This window comes from Chelonia mydas, chromosome 8, assembly GCF_015237465.2.
Source record: "Chelonia mydas isolate rCheMyd1 chromosome 8, rCheMyd1.pri.v2, whole genome shotgun sequence".
NCBI lineage: Eukaryota > Metazoa > Chordata > Testudines > Cheloniidae > Chelonia > Chelonia mydas.
Genome location: NC_057854.1, coordinates 4,946,915 through 4,965,926, shown reverse-complemented (window position 1 = coordinate 4,965,926; position 19,012 = coordinate 4,946,915). Strand labels below are relative to the sequence as shown.

General features: G+C 44.0%; 1 protein-coding gene across 1 annotated transcript; it reads right to left on the bottom strand.

Moving 5' to 3' along the window:
* Positions 1 to 2,121: 2,121 nt before the first annotated feature.
* FAM114A2 (family with sequence similarity 114 member A2) lies at positions 2,122 to 18,983 on the bottom strand. Its single transcript, XM_037907770.2, has 14 exons — positions 18,845 to 18,983; positions 16,567 to 16,790; positions 15,361 to 15,460; positions 14,602 to 14,697; positions 14,145 to 14,257; positions 13,137 to 13,271; positions 12,779 to 12,937; positions 11,098 to 11,221; positions 9,752 to 9,831; positions 8,627 to 8,755; positions 8,268 to 8,407; positions 7,338 to 7,410; positions 6,393 to 6,446; positions 2,122 to 4,680 (listed from the first exon to the last, which is right to left on the bottom strand). The coding sequence occupies exons 2-14, from the start codon at positions 16,774 to 16,776 to the stop codon at positions 4,579 to 4,581; spliced, it is 1,515 nt and encodes a 504-aa protein (XP_037763698.1). The 5' UTR covers positions 16,777 to 16,790; positions 18,845 to 18,983; the 3' UTR covers positions 2,122 to 4,578.
* Between the last annotated feature and the right edge of the window lie 29 nt (positions 18,984 to 19,012).

The window sequence follows — 19,012 nt, the reverse complement described above, 5'->3', positions numbered from 1 at the left end:
ACTGTAACAGTACAGTTGGCTGAAACACTCTTGTTGGTTTGCTCCCAGGGTTGAACTATGCGTGACTCTGCTCAGCGTGATACTCATCACTTTCATGTGTGCTGAACTTAACAGAGCATTGAAGACCAAGCAAAGCAGGAGGGGAAGGTAGTCACGCAGCCAAAGTACTTATCCCTAGCGGGAGTGAAATATCGCCCATAAAGTTAGTTTTGAGACATTTCAGCCAGGTGGAATGTCTAGTTTGGCTATTAGCATGCATGCAACTACCCACCTTTCCTGCTGGGAGACTGAGATTTTTGACTTGAAGCAGTGCCATGGGAGATGTGTACAAACAGCTGGCCAGCTCCCAAATGACAGGTGCACCTTGTTACAGTCTGTTGCATTGAGCCTCTGCCAGGATAAGCTGGAGCATGGATGTGTTGATTAAAGCAGTCTGTTAACATTTCCAAAGGGGCTTAATTAACGCAGAGTAAGATGCCAGATAGTTCAAAAAAGGAACTTTCAGTGTGTGGATTCAAGGTAGTTTTCCCACACACCCCTCCCCCCAAAAACCTAAATTTATTCCAAACAAAAACTTTTCCCATCTAGACAAGATATGAGAGACTGTTTTCAGTCATGTCCATAAACAGGGTACAGTTGTTCACTTTTGAGCCCATCCTTCCATGGACAACGCTACTGCAAAACCAAGACATTGCCATGTTGTGTAGACAAGCTGATCTATTTAGCACTCGGGCACCTTTGAGAAAGATTTCAGCGTCACTATCCCCCCACATCCTCTCTCTTTAGTTCTGAGTCATGCCATTTAAGTGTTTATCTGAGCCACTCGGGACAGCCCAGCTCCTTACTCACTCGAGGTTTTGGTCGCCTGGCTGGCAATCCTTCTGCCACCACTTGCTGATAGCAGACCTTTGTTTCTTCCTTTGCAAGCCAGCTGGAAATTGACTGCACTCCCCAGGTGCAGAAAACATTTTTCTGATTATCCACATTTGTATCTTAATAAAAAAAAAAATTAACAAGCAGGGATATAGCCAGGCAAGCCCTGGGAGGAAATATCCATAATTCCATCCAGTACTGAATACAGATTTGGTTTGTTTTTTTTTTACATTAGCACAGCAGCTGGTGGAGGGCTGTTTTCTAAAGTCCACGTGTAACAGAATCTCATTGAATGAAAGAAAATAATTACATTTTTCCCACTGCCCAGCCTCCATCTTATCTGACCCTTATCTAGTCTAGAAAGCCTCTCACCTCCTCAAAGAACAAGCACCAGGAGCTCTCACATTACTTCCAGCTCTCATCAAGTTCAGGCACCAGCCAAGGCTAACAGGATCTCTATTCATTTGAAAACAGTGCAGCCAGACAAAGCCTTTGAGTAAGCACTTGCATTGACTCTATAGCTGTTTTCTTTGGTAAACCTGATTGACTACTTGTATGAGCAAGAATGAGCCTATTCTAGCGTTGGCTATTTGTTACTGTAGTGCATTCCTGTTGAATATCTAGCCTGACAGTCCTGCCATCTTATGCCTTAAAGAAATGTAGCTGTTTGGAGTGTTTCTGATTAGACCCCTATGGATTTGAAAAGCAGCTGCTGCTGCCCCATCCAAACCCATTCTCCTTCATGCGCTCTGCTCGTCTATCATTTTCTGCATTTCTCAACCTGTCGGCTTGATCAGTGAGGTTGGCATTTTGCAAAGACTCAAGGGTGGTTTCTAAATACCTCGTTTGCCATCATTGCTTATTTCCTACTTGACATCCTGGATTTAGACGAGCACACACAATTACGCTGGTACTAGCAGCCCGAGTTCAGCTAATCCTGCTTCTCTACAGAGATTGATTCTGCCACCCGTTTGCTTTCAATGGGCTTGCCTGTGTAGAACGGCACTAAACATGCAGACTACTTGCTAAAATCCCATACCCTGTGAACAGGGGTAGCTGAACCTGACCAGCGGCAGCAGTCGAAGAGGGAAGTGAAGACGGACGCATCTAATTCTGACTGGTCTTCTTGCATTTCTCTTATTGCTGTAGGAACTACTCAGTCAGCTTCATGGTACTAATCCAGATTCTGGCTCGGTGTTTGGTTTTGGAACAGTGACATCAGAACAAAAATAGTGTTCAGTCAGTTAGTGCAGAAACTTCCTTTTAATCATGAGCTTATAAAGTCTACATCATTGAAACAGTAGCACATCTCAGAGAATTTACATCCACCAAGGAGCCTGTCTCTCTCTGGCTAACTGTGGGGGATAAAACACCCCAGTACCAATATAAGACCTGGTATATATGGGGCTCAAAACCACAGCCAGAGGCTGGGAAAGGGAGCTCAATAGAAAACAATGCATACTTTAAGCATCAATGCACTTTCCTTGATAGCATCTGTGACAACTGTCGCCCCAGGTTGAGAATGGAGCTCTGGCCTCCCTCCTATATATATATATATATATATATATATATATATATATATAAAAACACTGCTCAGCCATAGGGCAGGGGAGAAGGAAGATAAGAGTGGGGCCACAACTGCATTGGCACCCCAGAGCAATTCTGCCAGATTAGTTATTGCCAGTTCATGATACATGAAACAGCACTGGCATTTAACTCAGCTTCTGGCCACAGAAAAAATGACTCACAGGTATTCAGACATTATGGTGATGAGCACAGTATAAGAACCGATACAGAATAGAACGGCTCTGTGAAAGAAAAGAGCATAGAGTATGTGTGTTGGGGGGAGTGGGGTGGGGTTGTTCTTTCCTCCCCATCCCTTTGATCCTCCCCCACACCTCTCCCCAGATATGATGTAGGATTCTCAGGGTAATGCCGGAACACTTATTCCATGTATGGTTTTATTAATAGAAAAGTCAATCCATCCACAGATTCGATCATTCAACCAAAACTGAAGCAAGGATTTTTCCAGCTATACAAAACAGGAGAAGCTATTAGCCAAAAGGTGTTTCTATAGTAAAAACCAACTCTCTCTGCTTGGCAACAAGCTGTATCAATGGAGCAGAGCGCAGGGAAGCACGGAACCCAAGAGTAGAGATTTGCAAGACCTGCTAAAACCTGGAGACAGCTAAGGCTGGGACTAGAGATTCATCATTACTGATGAGCCAGTACTGAGGAACGCAGGTATGACAGTCTACTCTCATTAGCTGCCGGGACTCCCTTTTTATTCCATTTAAGCCACCTCTTTCTTTCCCTGTCGGTGCAGCAGAGGCTGTTCCCTTCCAGTGAAGAAGCTCAAAAGGTACAGAGTGCAAAAAGTAACAAAATAAGGAAGTTTTTAAAGCACAAAGGAAAAGATGCCCTGTGTGGAACAGCAGCTTGTGGAGCAGATGAGGCGTCCCAGTGCCATTGTCAAGCTGTTTCCTCTCGGACGTATTCTAATCGCCTCCTACTGGGACAGGAAGTAGTACAGTGCACCATTTTTATACAGTAGCCTAAGAAACTCCTTCAGTGGTACGTGACAAACGTCTGTACACACAGACCGTGACTGATGGGTCACGTTGTATGAAAGGTAATGAGAAATTCTCTGCTCTGTTACTTGAACAGGAACCCATCCCTTCCGGTTGCTTTTCATTTATTGTTAAGGGCCACGCACCCTGTTGTTCTGAACAAATCATCCCTGTTACAGCTTTCTTCTCACTAATGGGGCCACCTGTAACCCTGTGTGCAACCCTTGTCTTCTTGAAGCAAACATCTTGCAGGAAAGAGAAACACAATCTTCGTCAAAATCCCCAAGCCCCATCCAAGAACTCAGTATGTATGTAAGAGACCAGCACCCTTCAGCAAGCTGCCGCTTTTGTACATACAGAGCATCAGGGACCTTAGATTCTGTTCTTTCAAAGCTGAAATCATTCCTGAGACCCTGAACCTTGCCGTATCTTGTACCCAGCACACACTTAGCAGGAACAGAAGTATGTGCCTCGGAATTCAAACTCAGCTGGAGAGTTTGGTTAAATTCTCATTAACCAGTTACCCTAGTCTTTCCTCTAGAGTGATTTAGCTTCAGTCTTCCTCAAAATAGTCATTCCTGAAAGAGCTTGTTAACATACTCAGCTATGGGAGCACAGAAAGAAGAGTAATCAACAGTCAGCCAAAACTAAGGACTGGTCTACACTGGAAATTTACATCGGCACAGCTACGTCTCTCAGGGGTGTGAAAAATCCACACCCCTGAGAGACACAGCTAGGTCGACAGAAGAATTCTTCATGAATCTAGCTACTGCGTCTTGGGGAGGTAGATTACCTACACTGATGGGAGAACTCCTTCAGTCAGCATAGGTAGTGTCTACACTCAAGTACTACAGAGGCACAGCTGCGCTGCTGTAGTGGTTTAAGTGTAGACTTACCCTAAGAAACAACCTGCACTTTTAACTTGCCAGATTGCCCAGATGCCTAGACTATGCTAACTGCATCCCTCATGTCTCTTGACAAATTGTACAACTAAGACCTGGCCAGTCAGCATTTTGTCATCACCACTGCGGTACCAGTGATTAAAGCTTCGTTTATTTTCTGTCCCTACCCCATTCCCAGGCAAGGGAATGATCAAGTGGGCAGATGTGGTTTCTGCTTGACTAGCAGGATTCATTCACTGCTGGGATAATTCAGTCTGAGTCTGGATAAGAGAGATCTGTAGCACAGGCAGGAGTAGCTGGAAGGCATCTTGGATATACGAAGCACTGTTTGAAGCCTACAAAACAAAACAAACTACATTAGAGACATTCATGGTACCAGTCTTCGTTACTGCTTGATGTGTGTGTACTATATGGTCACTGATTATTAATATACCTAAGCAATATCAGGCTACTACTTTCAGATGCAGCAATTTCTTTTCAGTTAAGTCCACTTTTTAAACCCCAGTTTATCCCACTGGGCAAAAGGTGGCCAGCTGACACTCAAGAATTGCCATACCATTTCAGAGCTGATACACCTATCTCAGTATGCTGCCCCTAGAATACTCAGTACCAGCTGCTCCAGGGGAAGGCATAAGAAACTCTGCTGTAGAAAGGAAGCACACACCATCAGGGAACATTTCTTTCTAACCCCCTCAATTAGAAGTTACCCACTTTGGGAATCCCTTTAGTTGGGAAGCGTATGGATTGTCACACACTGAATGATGTGACTTGTCCAAGGTCTGAACACAGCAGTTTCTAGCCCATTGCTGTAATCGCTGGAGCTGCGGTAAAGTCTAGCATTTTGAGCCACAGGGGTTCACAAAACATTTCAGGTTGGAGCTCACACGCAAAGCTATCTATCATCAACTGAAACAAAGTTTCATGCCAAATTACACAAGTCATCCATGGTCCAGTTGGAAGCTTTACAGGCGTTCAACAGACTTGGGCTGAGTTTCTAACAGAAAACAGGATGACTTTCCTATTGGCAGGCCTGCACAGCTCTAGCAATTCCTAGAGCCCCACAGCCTCCTGGGCTGTGAATATCAGCTGTGCACTCAGGCGATACCCCTGAACGCGTGAACAGCTTCAGATCCTGAGGGAAAAGCGAGCTGCAAAAACAGAAACCAGCAATTTCTGCTAATAATAAATCCTTTGCTTTCAAGCAACAGAACCCCTACTCAGGTACTCCAGGCAAATGAGGATAGCTATTCAGAACTAAACTTTCAGTGGGGAAGTTTGAAATTTCTAATGCAACATTTCACACCACATGTGACTATCTGAAAGCTGTAACCCTTCCCCATCCACACAAATGGACATGGATTTTTCATCACATCAATTTAGAACAAGTTCTCTCTAGAAAAATTAAAATAGTATGAGCCCTCTGAAAAGTTTCAGCTCAGTCTCATTAGTAGGCCAGGATTAACATGTAAGGACTGTCTCTAATATTTTAGCATGTTTATTTGTTTGTTGGTAGCTTGCAAATATTCCAATTCTATCTTGCTTCTATTTGAGAAATGGTTACTGCTTATTTAACTGCAAGAAAGATGCATGTTGAAAAAAATCCACAAGAATCAAGTTTTCTTGGCAAGACTACCACTGAAAATCTTATTAAATTACAATGTTTAGAAAGACAAGCTAATTTGTTTTGTCTAAATCTGTAGAATCTCTTATGTTTACCGGCTGAAATTTGGGAAATGTTTGAAGGAGAATTGCCAATTAGCTGACAGGAAAGGCAGACATTTTACAAAATGACATTCCCTTCTGCTGCACCTTCTCTACACTGTTCTGAAGGGATCATGTTTATACTTTACCAAATACATTGCACATCTGGCACAGATTATAGTAGCAATGCTCCCTCGGATATCTATTAAGACTTGTAAATTACCAGTTGGGGAAGCAGTCTTAAGCCATGGTTTAGAAAACTGGACATGAATAGGGATAATGAAGTGGGGATTGACTAGTCTGTCCACATTCCCACATTAGTAGCTGTAAGTGTATCATAACTGACCTCCAAAAACACTCCAGTGATTAATGGGTTGAGCACATCTGCCTTCTCTTTGACCTGGAAAGATTAGAGACATATCATAGTATTTGACAATCTGATTGCATTTCCTTTCAGCAAAACACAGGTCCAGATCCTCACCTACTTCAGAAATCGGCACAGCCCTCTCACCGTCAGTGAAGCTGCACTGATTTACACCAGCTGAGGATGTGGACCATAATATGAAAATATAGACTTGCACAAGTCCCAGCATATACCAAAAGCATTCTATATACAATGATGTGCACTGAACTTCCAGATGAACTGGGGAGAATTAAAGCTAATGTGACATATTTCTAACAAAAGCAACTGTAGGCTGGTATGAACTAGGCTTAGGACAATGGAAAGCTCTTGTGTATGAGTTGAGCACTGTGCATATATGCAAATAGTGGGTTCCTTTCAGAGACAGCTCTCTGTCTCTGCAGAGGAGAAGATCATGGAGGTATCCCTGAGAGGTGGGCCACAAACCATAGACGCATACAACAGAATTTCCCCACCATTTCAGCTACCAACATGTGAGAGGGGTTCATAATACCCTACAACAATTACACCTTCATCATCACAGCCATTAGCTACTTAGTCTCCTCAAAGCATGGAAAGAGTTGTCTGAGCTGGATGACTTTATTTCAGTAAAGTTCACTTTGAACTCCAATCCAGGCTGAAAAGCCACTAGCTTTACAGGCTGATAATGTGAAAAATCTGAAGGTCGTAATGAATTAGGATGCAGCAAAGCTCACCGATAACACACCTGTGTATTTTAAAAATACAGAAGATGAGACAGCATGAGAAGCTGTGCAGTGGAACAAAAGGGCATGAGGGCATTTCAGGGACACTACAGTCTGTTTTGAATGCAGCAAGAGGTTGAGAGGGACCAACCAATCTCATTCCTGTTAAACAAGAAGTAGGTCTTACCCCTGCAGTTGTTAAGCACGTCGTGAACTCTTTAGATAGAGAACACAATTCTTTACATAGCACAATAGTCATTCTGGAAAAGGAAAAAGGAAAATTATGTAGTAAAGGCACTTTAAAAAAAAAAAATCCCCTTTACTTCGCCATTGTCATCTGCAAAACAAAATCACCCACGTCCAAATGTACATTTTTCTTTAAAAACGAAAAGATAGATATAAATGTTTAAGGGTCCAACAACAAAGCGTCTAAAGAACGAGAAGTTCCAAATAATATCTGAAAAGACAACAAAGCTGAAACTTGGAAGCAGATTTTGGAGAACAGGAATGCCTGGTCTGAAGGGAACATTACTAATTTGCTATTTTAGTTACAAGCAGGAAGTGTCGTCTTGTTTGTAAAAGAGAAATAGTTCTTTTACATGCTCACCAATTGCCTCTTAATAAAACAAGTCCCTGCTTGTCGTAAGCAGTATCAGGGAGATAAGTCTGCTCAGGATGATTTTAATATTAGGCATCTAATGTGCTAGCAACAGGCTAGCAAAACAGTACTGAATAATCATTTTATATAAAGAGAATGGCTCTCTTTACACTATTTTAAACAGAGTATTTTGTGGGCTCCAGTTTTTTTCTTTTTAAATGCCTGTCTACTAAACTAGCACACGTTTAGGGCAGAATTCCCTTCTCAGAGCAGCATGAAAGCAGTCACATAATATTTTCTTTTCTCCATGTGTTCCTGTCAAGAAATTTCTGTATATACAAAAGACAGTCAAGTTCTGTTTAGTGAAGACAATACTGCCCTTAGCAATTTCTAACATAAATGCAACCAGGTGTAAACTGCTGGCTGAGAACTGTGGAGAGAACCCGCACAGCAATGCCTACACCAACAGCAGGATGCAAACCTAACCAGGGGTACTATAGCATAATTCAGAGGACTTACTGTGAAAGGGCTTTGGCTCGGCCTGTGGCTGACACCTCTTGCTTCTGACCATGTAGGACTAATGCTGCAGTTTTGTGGAACATTTCAATGGAGTAGGCTGTCAGTTGAGCCAGACTTCTAATGGCAAATGCATGTATATCCTGCAGGAGTTACAAAGAGCTCATTCTAATAGGTTTGCTATTATTTTAAAATAAGACTTCTCTCCACTCTGCCCCCCTCCCCCACCCCCATCTCTAGGAGTTAATGTAAAGATTCTAACTGTGGGTTGAAAGCCATAAGCAACCAGTTGGCACATTATCCTATACTGACATCCCCTCCACAGTTAGATTTCATTTTCTCTCTCTCCTTTGCCCACTTACCTCTACCGATGTTTTAACATCTTGGTCAGCATTCCCTGAATCCAGCTGTTGGTTTTCTTTGCTCGTTTTCCTCTCTTTTGGAGTTTCCATGTTGAGTCTTTCAATCCATTCATGAGCAGATTTCCTTGCCTGTGTAATAGGAGGCAGAGACACATCAGCATGGCACTTAAAGACTGGGATGAGATCCTCCTGCATTCTGCAGAAGGTGGAAGAGTGGATCTCTTTGTAAGAAATGGTTACTGCCCCTACATTGGTGGAAAGAAATGGGACAAGCAAGTCAGTTACCTGCTGAACTTTGCAGTGGGTCGAGTGAAATACAAGGGAACTGGCTACTGTGCACGCCTACTTTTGGCACTTGTTTTTCTTTCTTACAAGATGTACCACGACACGTGCTGTTTTAACAGCACGACTGTGATCAGGAGGTTTTTTTTAGGGTTTCCAACAGATGTTAGTGCCACTCAGTGGACCACAATGGTATTGTAAGAGGGTAAGAAAAGGAGACATTCCTCTACATTTATTAACTGGTCCGACGGAGAGGAAGTTGCCTTAAGAGGAGTTCAGACACTGGGTTATGGGATCATGAAACTGATCAGCAATAACCCAGTGCATGAACTGTAAATAAGATACTTGATAATTCCAGTACTGAGAACCCTGGAGACATTTATGAACTATTCAACAACATATAAGGAACATTTGTAATTTTTATATATTTTCTATACAGAGAGAGACAGCCCTTGCTCCTTTTCCGCAGTTTCAACAGAAGGGCCATTGTTACAGATATAATCTTCTGAGGAAGGCACACTTTTAAAGCTAGGAGATGATTTTAAAGCCAGATGTTGCGAATGGGCAACAGGGGTTGGATCACTTCATCATTACAAGTTCTGTTCATTGGCCACTGTCAGAAGACAGGACACTAGATGGACCATTGGCCTGACCCAGTATGGCCGTTCTCATGAGACCTGGGCTCATCTTATCAAGGGCTCCAACATTTAAATGCTCCTTACCATTTTGTAATCCACAGGGGGAAGAACAGTGCTTCATACTTTTAACACCTTCACCAGGAGTTCAGGACCTGGTCTCCTGAGTTTTACCCACCAGCCATCAGAGGACACAAAGCTAACTCACCGTGGCTAATTTGTCCGGCTTGGCTGAGACGTGCAGTTCGAAGAAAAGCGCAGTTATTTCCTTTGTGAAATCTTCGTCTCCTGAAGGAAACAAAGCAGGTTGGCAAGACTCGGTAGAGTAAGACAGCCTGTACTACACAAATAAGTGATAATCAGGAAATATACAGTGTATAGCCATGCAGCTTGTTTCTGCCCACATGCCTCAAGGGTTCAGCAACTGCTGACAACCAATGGCTGCATTTAATTCATCTTTAAATCACATATTCAACAAAAAGAAAAGGAGTACTTGGTTAGTCTCTAAGGTGCCACAAGTACTCCTTTTCTTTTTGCGAATACAGACTAACACGGCTGTTACTCTGAAACATATTCAACAAAGGATTCAAACTCCTCAAACTTGTTTTTTCTTAATGCAATTTATTGGGCATTATTTGGTTTTGAGGGCCTATAGATATGTCACTAGGACTAACAAGCCTTCGGCCAAGGTAATTCTATTTTTACAGCTAGCATCCAACCACAAACAACATAAATTCTGCATTTCAGAAGACATCTGCTTGCACAGCACCTTAGAGAATTTTTAAGGCCATTTAAAGCCAGTGGTTTTCCTATTATATATGCAGGGCCAGATGTTGACAAAAACAGGAAAAAACCTGTTGGATCCATCATGTACAAAGATAAAAATTATAAATAAGGCTCTAGAGTACCTAACACTGAATGCGCCAGCCCTCTTTGCTTGGCCACTTGGGTAAAATCGAAACAAGAAAGTCGTTTATGTTCAAATTAGTGAAAGCTTCAACAACTGGATGCTCCCTGCTGTACAGGTTGTTCCAGAGCTTTACGATGTCCCTCCAAACTGTGTGGCCAACACTAGTAGAAACTTTTACCTTTCAAAAAAAGTGCCTTTTTTGAAGTCAGATAATGCTACTAATAGGTTTCCCTTAGCGCCAGGAAAGGAGGCGGTTGGGAGGAAGTAAATCTCTTGGGATTTCCTACATAGCTCTCCCTTCACTCCCCCACCACAAGTCCACCCCTCATTTTCTTCTCTCTCATAAGACCCTGCATCAGAGGGACCTCCTTTTTTTTGCCCAAGGTGCACTGGATGAGCCTATCAGTTCCACTCCTGCACTGTCAATGGGTCCCTGCAGAGGAGGAGTTCTCCCTATCCTCACAGAGATTAAGGGCACTGCCTTTCAACAGTGCTCCCAACTGCTGATAGGTTGAGGATCAAGGGACCAGCTGAATAATAACCAAACCTGGGCCTTTCACACATTGCTGTGGAAGGCTAGTTGGTTTTAAATTGGAGTTTAAAAACCAGCCTCCCCGCCTGTAAACGCGAATCCCCTTACTTACCCTTCTTCTCTTCCTCTTCATCATCATAAAACTCAGCTAATGAAAATGCTTCTTTGAGCTGCTCCAACTCCACTTTTAACATGTCTAACTCTTCTCCAGAGAGGGCATTTATAACTGACTTCACCTAGTTAAGAGCAAGACAGCCATAAAAAGAGCCATAAATGCAACAGGAAAGAGAAACAAGATGGAAATGATACAGTGCAGCAGTATTAATGACATGCTGATACCAAATGCAGCTGTCCCTTTAGGACAGAGTTCTCTGCCAGGCCCCATTAAGGAGTAATTGATTCTTTACCGGGCTTCCTGATGTTTCATGTTTCAGTTGATATTTGCCAAAAATTGAATAGCTGGGATACAATTTGTGTTAACCTAGTAGGATCACCAAGGTTGAAAAATATCACACTGCCCACACGTCAGGAAAGCTAGGAAGAACAGAATTGTGTGTCCAAGGAAGGAATCGTGTGACCCAGTAGCCAATCAAGCGTCAGGTTTATGGAATCTGGGGTTGAGGTGACACTAGAGAGCTGTACCTGCCGCTAACTACTTGAGCACAGGCGTTTGCTGCGAATGAAGAAGCATCGGCTTGTTGGCCAGGGGACAAATGACAGCAGGGGAAAATTCATATTTAAAGGAAACAAAAACCAGAGAGTGGCTCCTTTGTTACAGACTAAACTACAACATACTGTACTTGGCTTGGTGCTTACCATTTTCCATTTCCTGTCCATGCATTCTGCTCAGCCTGAAGGTACAAGTCATCAGACTTATTTTTTATGTATACAATGTAGATGAGGCTCGTGGCACTATTATTAAGATTGCCTAACACTTCCCATAAGACAACCCTGTTTTCAGTTGTTTAGCTACTTGGGCTGATGTTTTTCACGCCAAGTTGTCTGCCTCAGGATGCATTTTTCTGGGAAGATTTCAGCTAGAATGGTTCAGCCATTCCAGGGGAAAACACATTCTGCTCATGTTCACTAATTTCTGGTGATTTTTTTTTTAAATGCTCTCGCACCCCAATTCTTTGGAGCAGAGACTTGAAATTTGGCAGAGGGGAGGGGTATCCCTTGTGTCTGGAGTGTGCCTCCTGCCACCCCTGTGAAAATCCACCCCAATTTGGACAATTATAAGTCTTTATTTTTGTATTGCACTTTGCTAATGCTCACTGGAGACTTCTTAGATATTAGCAGCTCAATTCTAGCTGAAGATTACGTCTGCAAATGCATGCTCTAGCCCCAAGGCTGAGCAGGACTTTCCCTGCAATTGCAGCTCTGGGCTGTGCTGGATCTGGGCATGTGTACTGAGAGGAGGAAGACTGTCTCTCCTGTGCTCTCAGAGCAAGTGGGGAGACAGAATAATTTGGGACAAGGAGTCTGAAGGGTGCAAAAACTGGTACTGGCTGGGTAAGCACATCGAGTCTGGGAGCTGGGGGGGGAGTGAAAGAAGGTGAGGAGATGGAGTTAATTACATGTGATCATACAATCAGACAATATCATAATGCATACGCACAAGGGGGCCAAATTAGGTTGCACGGGTAACCTTAATTCTGGCATTTCCCAAATTTTGAGTGCCTGACATTGCAACCATAATAATGTTTTTTAAACAGGTTTTTGTGCATAAATATAACCTTTTCCCTCCTCAGCTGCACATAGGAACTAGAAAGGAAACTGCTCAAAGCCATTACCTTTGAATCACTCTCTCTGGAAAGCATCTCCAAGGCTTCCAGATGTGAAAGACCCTGAAACTCATCAAAGAGTAACCCATAATGGGCTTTCTTCTCGGTAGCCATGGTAACCTCAGTAGCTGTCCGCTGCTCTTCTTTCTCCTTTGCCTCTCGCAAGACCTGAAAAGGAAAAGCGGAGGCGTCAAATCAGCACGTAGAGAAATTGGCTAAGGGAGGCGAAGGCCCCAGTGAACAATTTTCGGAAGCGTTCACTTGATGCTAATATTGAAGGTTTCTTAAAAGGAAAACTCAGGGAAGAAAAAAAATGAGAGACAAACTGCTGAGAGTCTCACTGTCAGGGTTTGAGAGAAACTAATACCTGTGATAGTGTGGAATTCCTGTTCATTAAGCCCTTTGTTTTCTTGAATCCAGGGTCTCCTTCAGCTATCACGTCCATTGTCTTCTTCCCAATGAATTCCAAGGCATCCAAACCGCCACTAATAACACTCTTCCCCTAGAAAGCACATTTGCAAATTGATAGAATGCATGTAAATAATACTTCTGTTTGTCTAGCTACAGTTAGTTTAAATGTATTATTAAAATCTGATTTAAACCAGAAGTGATGTGAGCCAAATGCTCGTGTTTCAAGCCCAAGCTAGACACCCCGATCCCCATACAGTAAAGAGCATGAGAAACAAGGAAGAGACACTAATAGCCAATGTTTTAATGGGAGTGCTCAGCTGGAGAGAATACGGCCCACCATCACAGTTGCAACAGCCATCCTGAATTTATAAAATGCACACATTAAAAAAATCCTTCTCTCTCTTCCCTTCAGTCAGAAGAAGCTCGACTATATTCATTTATCCATTTTTAAATCGTGTTATTAGACGGTTGCTGAAAACCAAAAAGAAGAAGTGGGCTTTGCATTTTGCTCTGCTGGTAGTGAGGCTTCTCTTCTAGAGTCATGGGCCAGTCACCAGGAAAGCTCTGCCTCCTGCACGCCAGAGTTTTACACTTGAGGGTAAAGAGTCCCATTGGAACTAGCTATGGTCAGTAAGACGAGTCGCCCCCCACCCCAAGTAATTTGGGTCAATCCCACAGAGGACTATGAAGAGGAGGACTGGAGTCATTCCTAGAAACGTCACTGAAGTTAGTGGAGTTACTCCAGGAATGAATCTGCCCTTGAATTTAGCCCATTATTCTACAGCGAACCAGAAAAGACAGCAGAGCATTGGGGTGACACACTCTATGCTGCAGATCTGAAGGCCATAAAGAAAGGCCGGATAAATTAAAGAGTAGAATCAAGGTTTGTTGGTATGAGGCTTCAGTGTCAAGGAAAAATAAGTGATTTTAGCCTATTTCCCAGGCTCCCCACCCGCCCACTCACTGTGCTTTGAACAGCTGTAGAAAGAGTGGATAAAACTCCGAAAGCTCCACTGATGGGTGAGGAACTGCTGTCACCAACTCCGCCTGTAATGCTTGCTTCAGCTCTCTGCCTTCCTGCATCGGAGAGGGGGGAAAAGGTGTTTTATTTTTCAAAACTTGCAAACAACAAAAAAGTTAAGATTGTAAATAGATATCGTCTGTTTCAGGCAGGCAAATGCACAAATCTCAGACAGAAGAGAGGGCCACAGCATGTGAGACAGGAAGAGTTAAGATCACTCTGCTATAACTCAGACTCTGCAGAGCTAACAGAAATAAGCACTGAAACATTATTGTAGTAAACAGATGTCAATCTCAGTACACACTGAGCAGATCTGTTGAGTGTAAGATGGTGCTATTTTTAGACCACGCTTGGAGAAATTCAAAAATTACATTTTTTATTTTTAATAATAAAAACTGACCTCCTGTAACAACTTTGGCCTCTGACGAGATTTCACTAGGGCTGGGGATCCCAAAGGACGTCTCTGCTTTTTCGATGACATTCGAAATACCTTGTCCTAGAGAAGGCAATGCTGTTACTTCAACTCTAAAACAGAACTGCATTCACTTTAGCCACTAAGAAAGCAGTGATTGAATCAGAAATAAGATTAACCACCAGGGACTGTCCACTGGAGATACAGATATAGATATATAAGCACTAACCACACAGTCAATACTAAAAGCAGTTGCAGTCTGGCTTGCTTACTGACCAGCATAAAGAATTCATCTGACATTGTAGCTTTATGCTGTATCCCACTGATGGGAAAGTCTCAGAAATTTGTCACGTCTTTTAATACCTCAGCTGGCCATTGTTTGTGCCAGCTCCTTAAAAGCCTGAAAGTTATTCTGCTGTCCATGTCTCCCTACCTCTCGTTTTGATTTTTGATTTTTTCCCCTGTATTTTGAACAGAGTGCTTGATTTTTGCCAACTCTTGCTTCTGAATTTGAAGCAAGCAAGACAGCATAAGCTGGAGACATTCATGAAAACTGAAGCCTGATTTTAGACTGCAAAAAGAGTTAATATAAGAATGGCCATATTGGGTCAGACCAAAGGTCCATCTAGCCCAGTATCCTGTCTGCCGACAGTGACCAATGCCAGGTGCTCCAGAGGGAATGAGCAGAACAGGTAATCAACAACTGATCCAATTATATTGAATTAGGAAAATGCCAGCAGCCCTTACCTACTGTAGCTACTGTGGCAGAGGCAGTGGAGAGAAGTGACTTTCCCCAGCTCCCCCAGTATCCCCATCCTGTCTGAGATGCATCAGTGGAAACAGAGACCTTTATTTAGAGAAACAGAGATGAAAGACAGCAAAGTGACTCACTGATCTCTGAACTGTATCTTTGAGAACCTCTTTTTTTAACAGTTGTAACAACACTGAACTTCAGCCAACATGAACACATATTGCATATCAATCTGTGACCTCCTTGATCTTCAATAAGTATCATACAATTACCCAGTTAGGGTTAAGTTCACCCTCCTGCAACAAGGCCAGAATAAGTGAACAGAGCAATTGCTACACTGTATCAGACTCGTGGTCCATCTTCTCCAGCATCCTGTCTCAGACAGTGGCCAGCACCAGATGCTTCGGAAGAACGTGCAAATGTGGGGTACTCTTTCCCCTTTCCAATGAAGATCTCTTCCTAAACCCTAAATGGAGTTTAGGTGGGGCATTATTTCGGAGTTGGGAGGGAAGGAATTTGGACACTACTGTACTAGCGATAAAAATGAAGGAAGAAAAAGGGAGAGCAGAAATGAATAGCAAAAGCGTTAATGTTGGTACCCTGTAACCTTCCTCTTCTGCATGCAACCCTCTCTCAGTAACGATGTGCAATATCAAAGTTTAATGGTGAGCTATCCTATTTGTATTTGACCATAAAGTAACTTCTCTCTACTTCAAGAAAAAAGAAATGGGGTTGCAAAATGTGAGAAGGTTGGGGTATGGAAGCAGGAAGGAAGGTAGGAAAGAGGAAGGTCTGTTTGTTTTTTTTGTTTAAAGGTTCACAAGTTCATTTCCCCCCCATCCTGTCCCTTTCTCGTACAGTCAGTGTTCTAATGTCATTTGTTCCACCCTTATCTAACCCCCCATGAGAAGAAGCCAGTTCTTAGCTATCCTATTTGTGCAGTTCTAATATAATGCCATGATTTTCTGCCACTCATGGGGAGAAGTCAGAGACCCAATTGCCAGGTTTGATGCAAAACCCATTCAAACCAATGACATTTAAAATAATGCATTTTCAGGATTTCTCAGTGCAAAACTCTATTCTGCCACAACTCTACATGAAAGGGCTTCATCATTGTTTCCAACACAACCAGGATTCTGCTGTGTTCAAAGTTTGTGCAATTTACCAATCTGCATGTTCAAAGAGTCAGCACAGAAACATACTTTCAGGGCTTGATCCACTGGCTCTTCTGCAGCAATAGGCTTGCTGGAGGGTTTGGCTTCGGGTCTTTTCCGAGTCAAAGCCACAGGTTCAGGTTCATCCTCTTCCCTACCACTGCTCTTAACGGACCCAGCTTCCTCCACTGTCTGTCCATTCTCATCCTTCTGGGAGGCACCTGCTTTCAGGCTTTCACTGCCATCTTTTTCAGACATTACTAGAACATCTCCTAGAAAATAAAGTGATTCCAAGAATAACACCAACCCACTAGGATATTTTTGACATTCCTTTAAAATGCTACAGTGCTCTGTTGAATAGCTAAGGGAGAAGACACTGTTATTCTCTTCCTCTCCCTGTATATAGGCTCCCACTCGCCTTCTATATGTCAATTAATTTTTTGAGAAACAAGGTGGGTGAGGTAATATCTTTTATTGGACTAGCTTCTGTTGGTGAAAGGGACAAGCTTTCAAGCTCTTCCTCAGGTCCGGGGAAGGAAGCAGAATGCTCTCTCAGTCAGTTTGAGCTATGCATGATTGACAGGAAACAGTGTGACAGGACATTAAACTTCCAAATACGAGAGATCACTCTATCTAAGAGCCATACCCTCCCAGCAGGAAAGGAACTGAGCAATATCTGTAAGTGCTGCACTACAAGTCCAAAGGGTGTGCAGATAATTTAATCTATGGCTTGTCTCGCTAACCCAGACGGCTTTGGTGGACTGTTTTTGAAAAGCGTTTGCCAAATATGAAAGAATAGCACTATTAGAACTTGGGCAGTTGAGTAAGTTGCAGCACGTTTATTTGAGCGTTGTGCATTTATAGCAGAGCTTTTTTAAAGCGTACAAACAATTTGGAAATTCATCGTCACTGACAACTTGCATCTGAAGTCGCAAGCTGCCATACAAATCCAATTGCTGGATAAGGACCTATAAACCACCACTTGTAAACGAGATTTTTCCCCATCATTGATGGGCCAAACAGTCATCATTTCATTAACTCCAAGTCAGTTAATACTTAAAAGTTAGATGTTAATGCAACACCAGACATTGTAATGAAGCTCGTTATATGTGCCAAAAGATGCCAGCTTATGGCTGCTATGGGAATCAGACTTTAAGTAGCCCGACTTTGGTGTACTAAAATATCTCTGGTAAATCAAAACAGTAACATTCCATTTTACATTTATTTATAAGTCCCAGAAAGTTCACTGGTGATGCAATCAGATCAGCTTGTTACATTGTAATGCACTGGTCACCCTTCTCTTAGTAAAAAAGAAGAGACAAATCACTACTCTGTCAATTTAAGATGACATTTCCAAAATCCTAGGTGCATGACCCCATTTCCCCCTTTGTCTCGTCATTCCCCACCTACATGTCCCAGAGACATTTCTACGCTCCTGGTATTTTACAAACACACACGCAGCCTCAAGCCCTTGCCCATGGAATTTAGACACACGTTCTCCATCACACACGGGATGTAAAAAGCTTTACAATTTAGCAATACCTTTCCAATTCCCTCCCAAGGTTCAACATTCATGCTCCCAGTTACTCACCCACCCAGATGAAAGTGCACGACCCCAAAGTGACTAGACCACGGACTAGTTTGAGAGATCACGTTCACTGTTAGATATCTTCTCAAACATGGTCTCCTGCCCACGGCCCTCCCTAACACAACCCACCCTGGCCCCCTAACCCTCCTCCGCCACATCCCCCCAGCATCTCTGCCCTGACCCCCTCTTCCAGGGTCTCCCCCAACACTCCTCAACCCTACCCCCCAGGATCCCCCCTAGCACCCCTTTCCCTCTGTCCCCCCTCCAGGCTCTCCCCTAGCACTCCCCACCCCTGCCCCCCAGGATCCCCCCTAGCACCCCTTTCCCTCTGTCTCCCCTCCAGGGTCTCCCCCAGCACTCCCCACCCCTGCCCCCCAGGATCACTCCTAACAGCCCTCTCCCTCCGTCCCCCCTCCAGGGTCTCTCCTAGCACCCCGCCCCCCCAGGATCCCCCCAACACCCCTCTCCCTCTGTCCCCCCTAGCACTCCCCACCCCTGCCCCCCAGGATCCCCCCCTAGCACCCCTCTCCCTCTGACCCCCTCTAGGATCTCCCCTTGCACTCCCCACCCCTGCCCCCCAGGATCCCCCCTAGCACCCCCCACCCCCGCACCCCCAGGATCCCCCCCAGCACCCCTGCCCCCCAGGATCCCCCCTAGCACCCCCCACCCCCGCACCCCCAGGATCCCCCCCAGCACCCCTGCCCCCCCAGGGCCTCCCCTCGCTCCCCCGGCCCTCACCTGCAGGGCAGGCCCCGGCCCGGCCGCCTCCGCCCCTGCCAGTGATAGTCGCCGCCACGTCTCAGCCGTGCCCCCTCACGCCCTCCGCGGACACGCACCGCTGGAGGACCAGCGCCATAGAGACTGCGGGACAAACAGGAGCGCCCCCGCGCTGACCCCGGAAGGGCA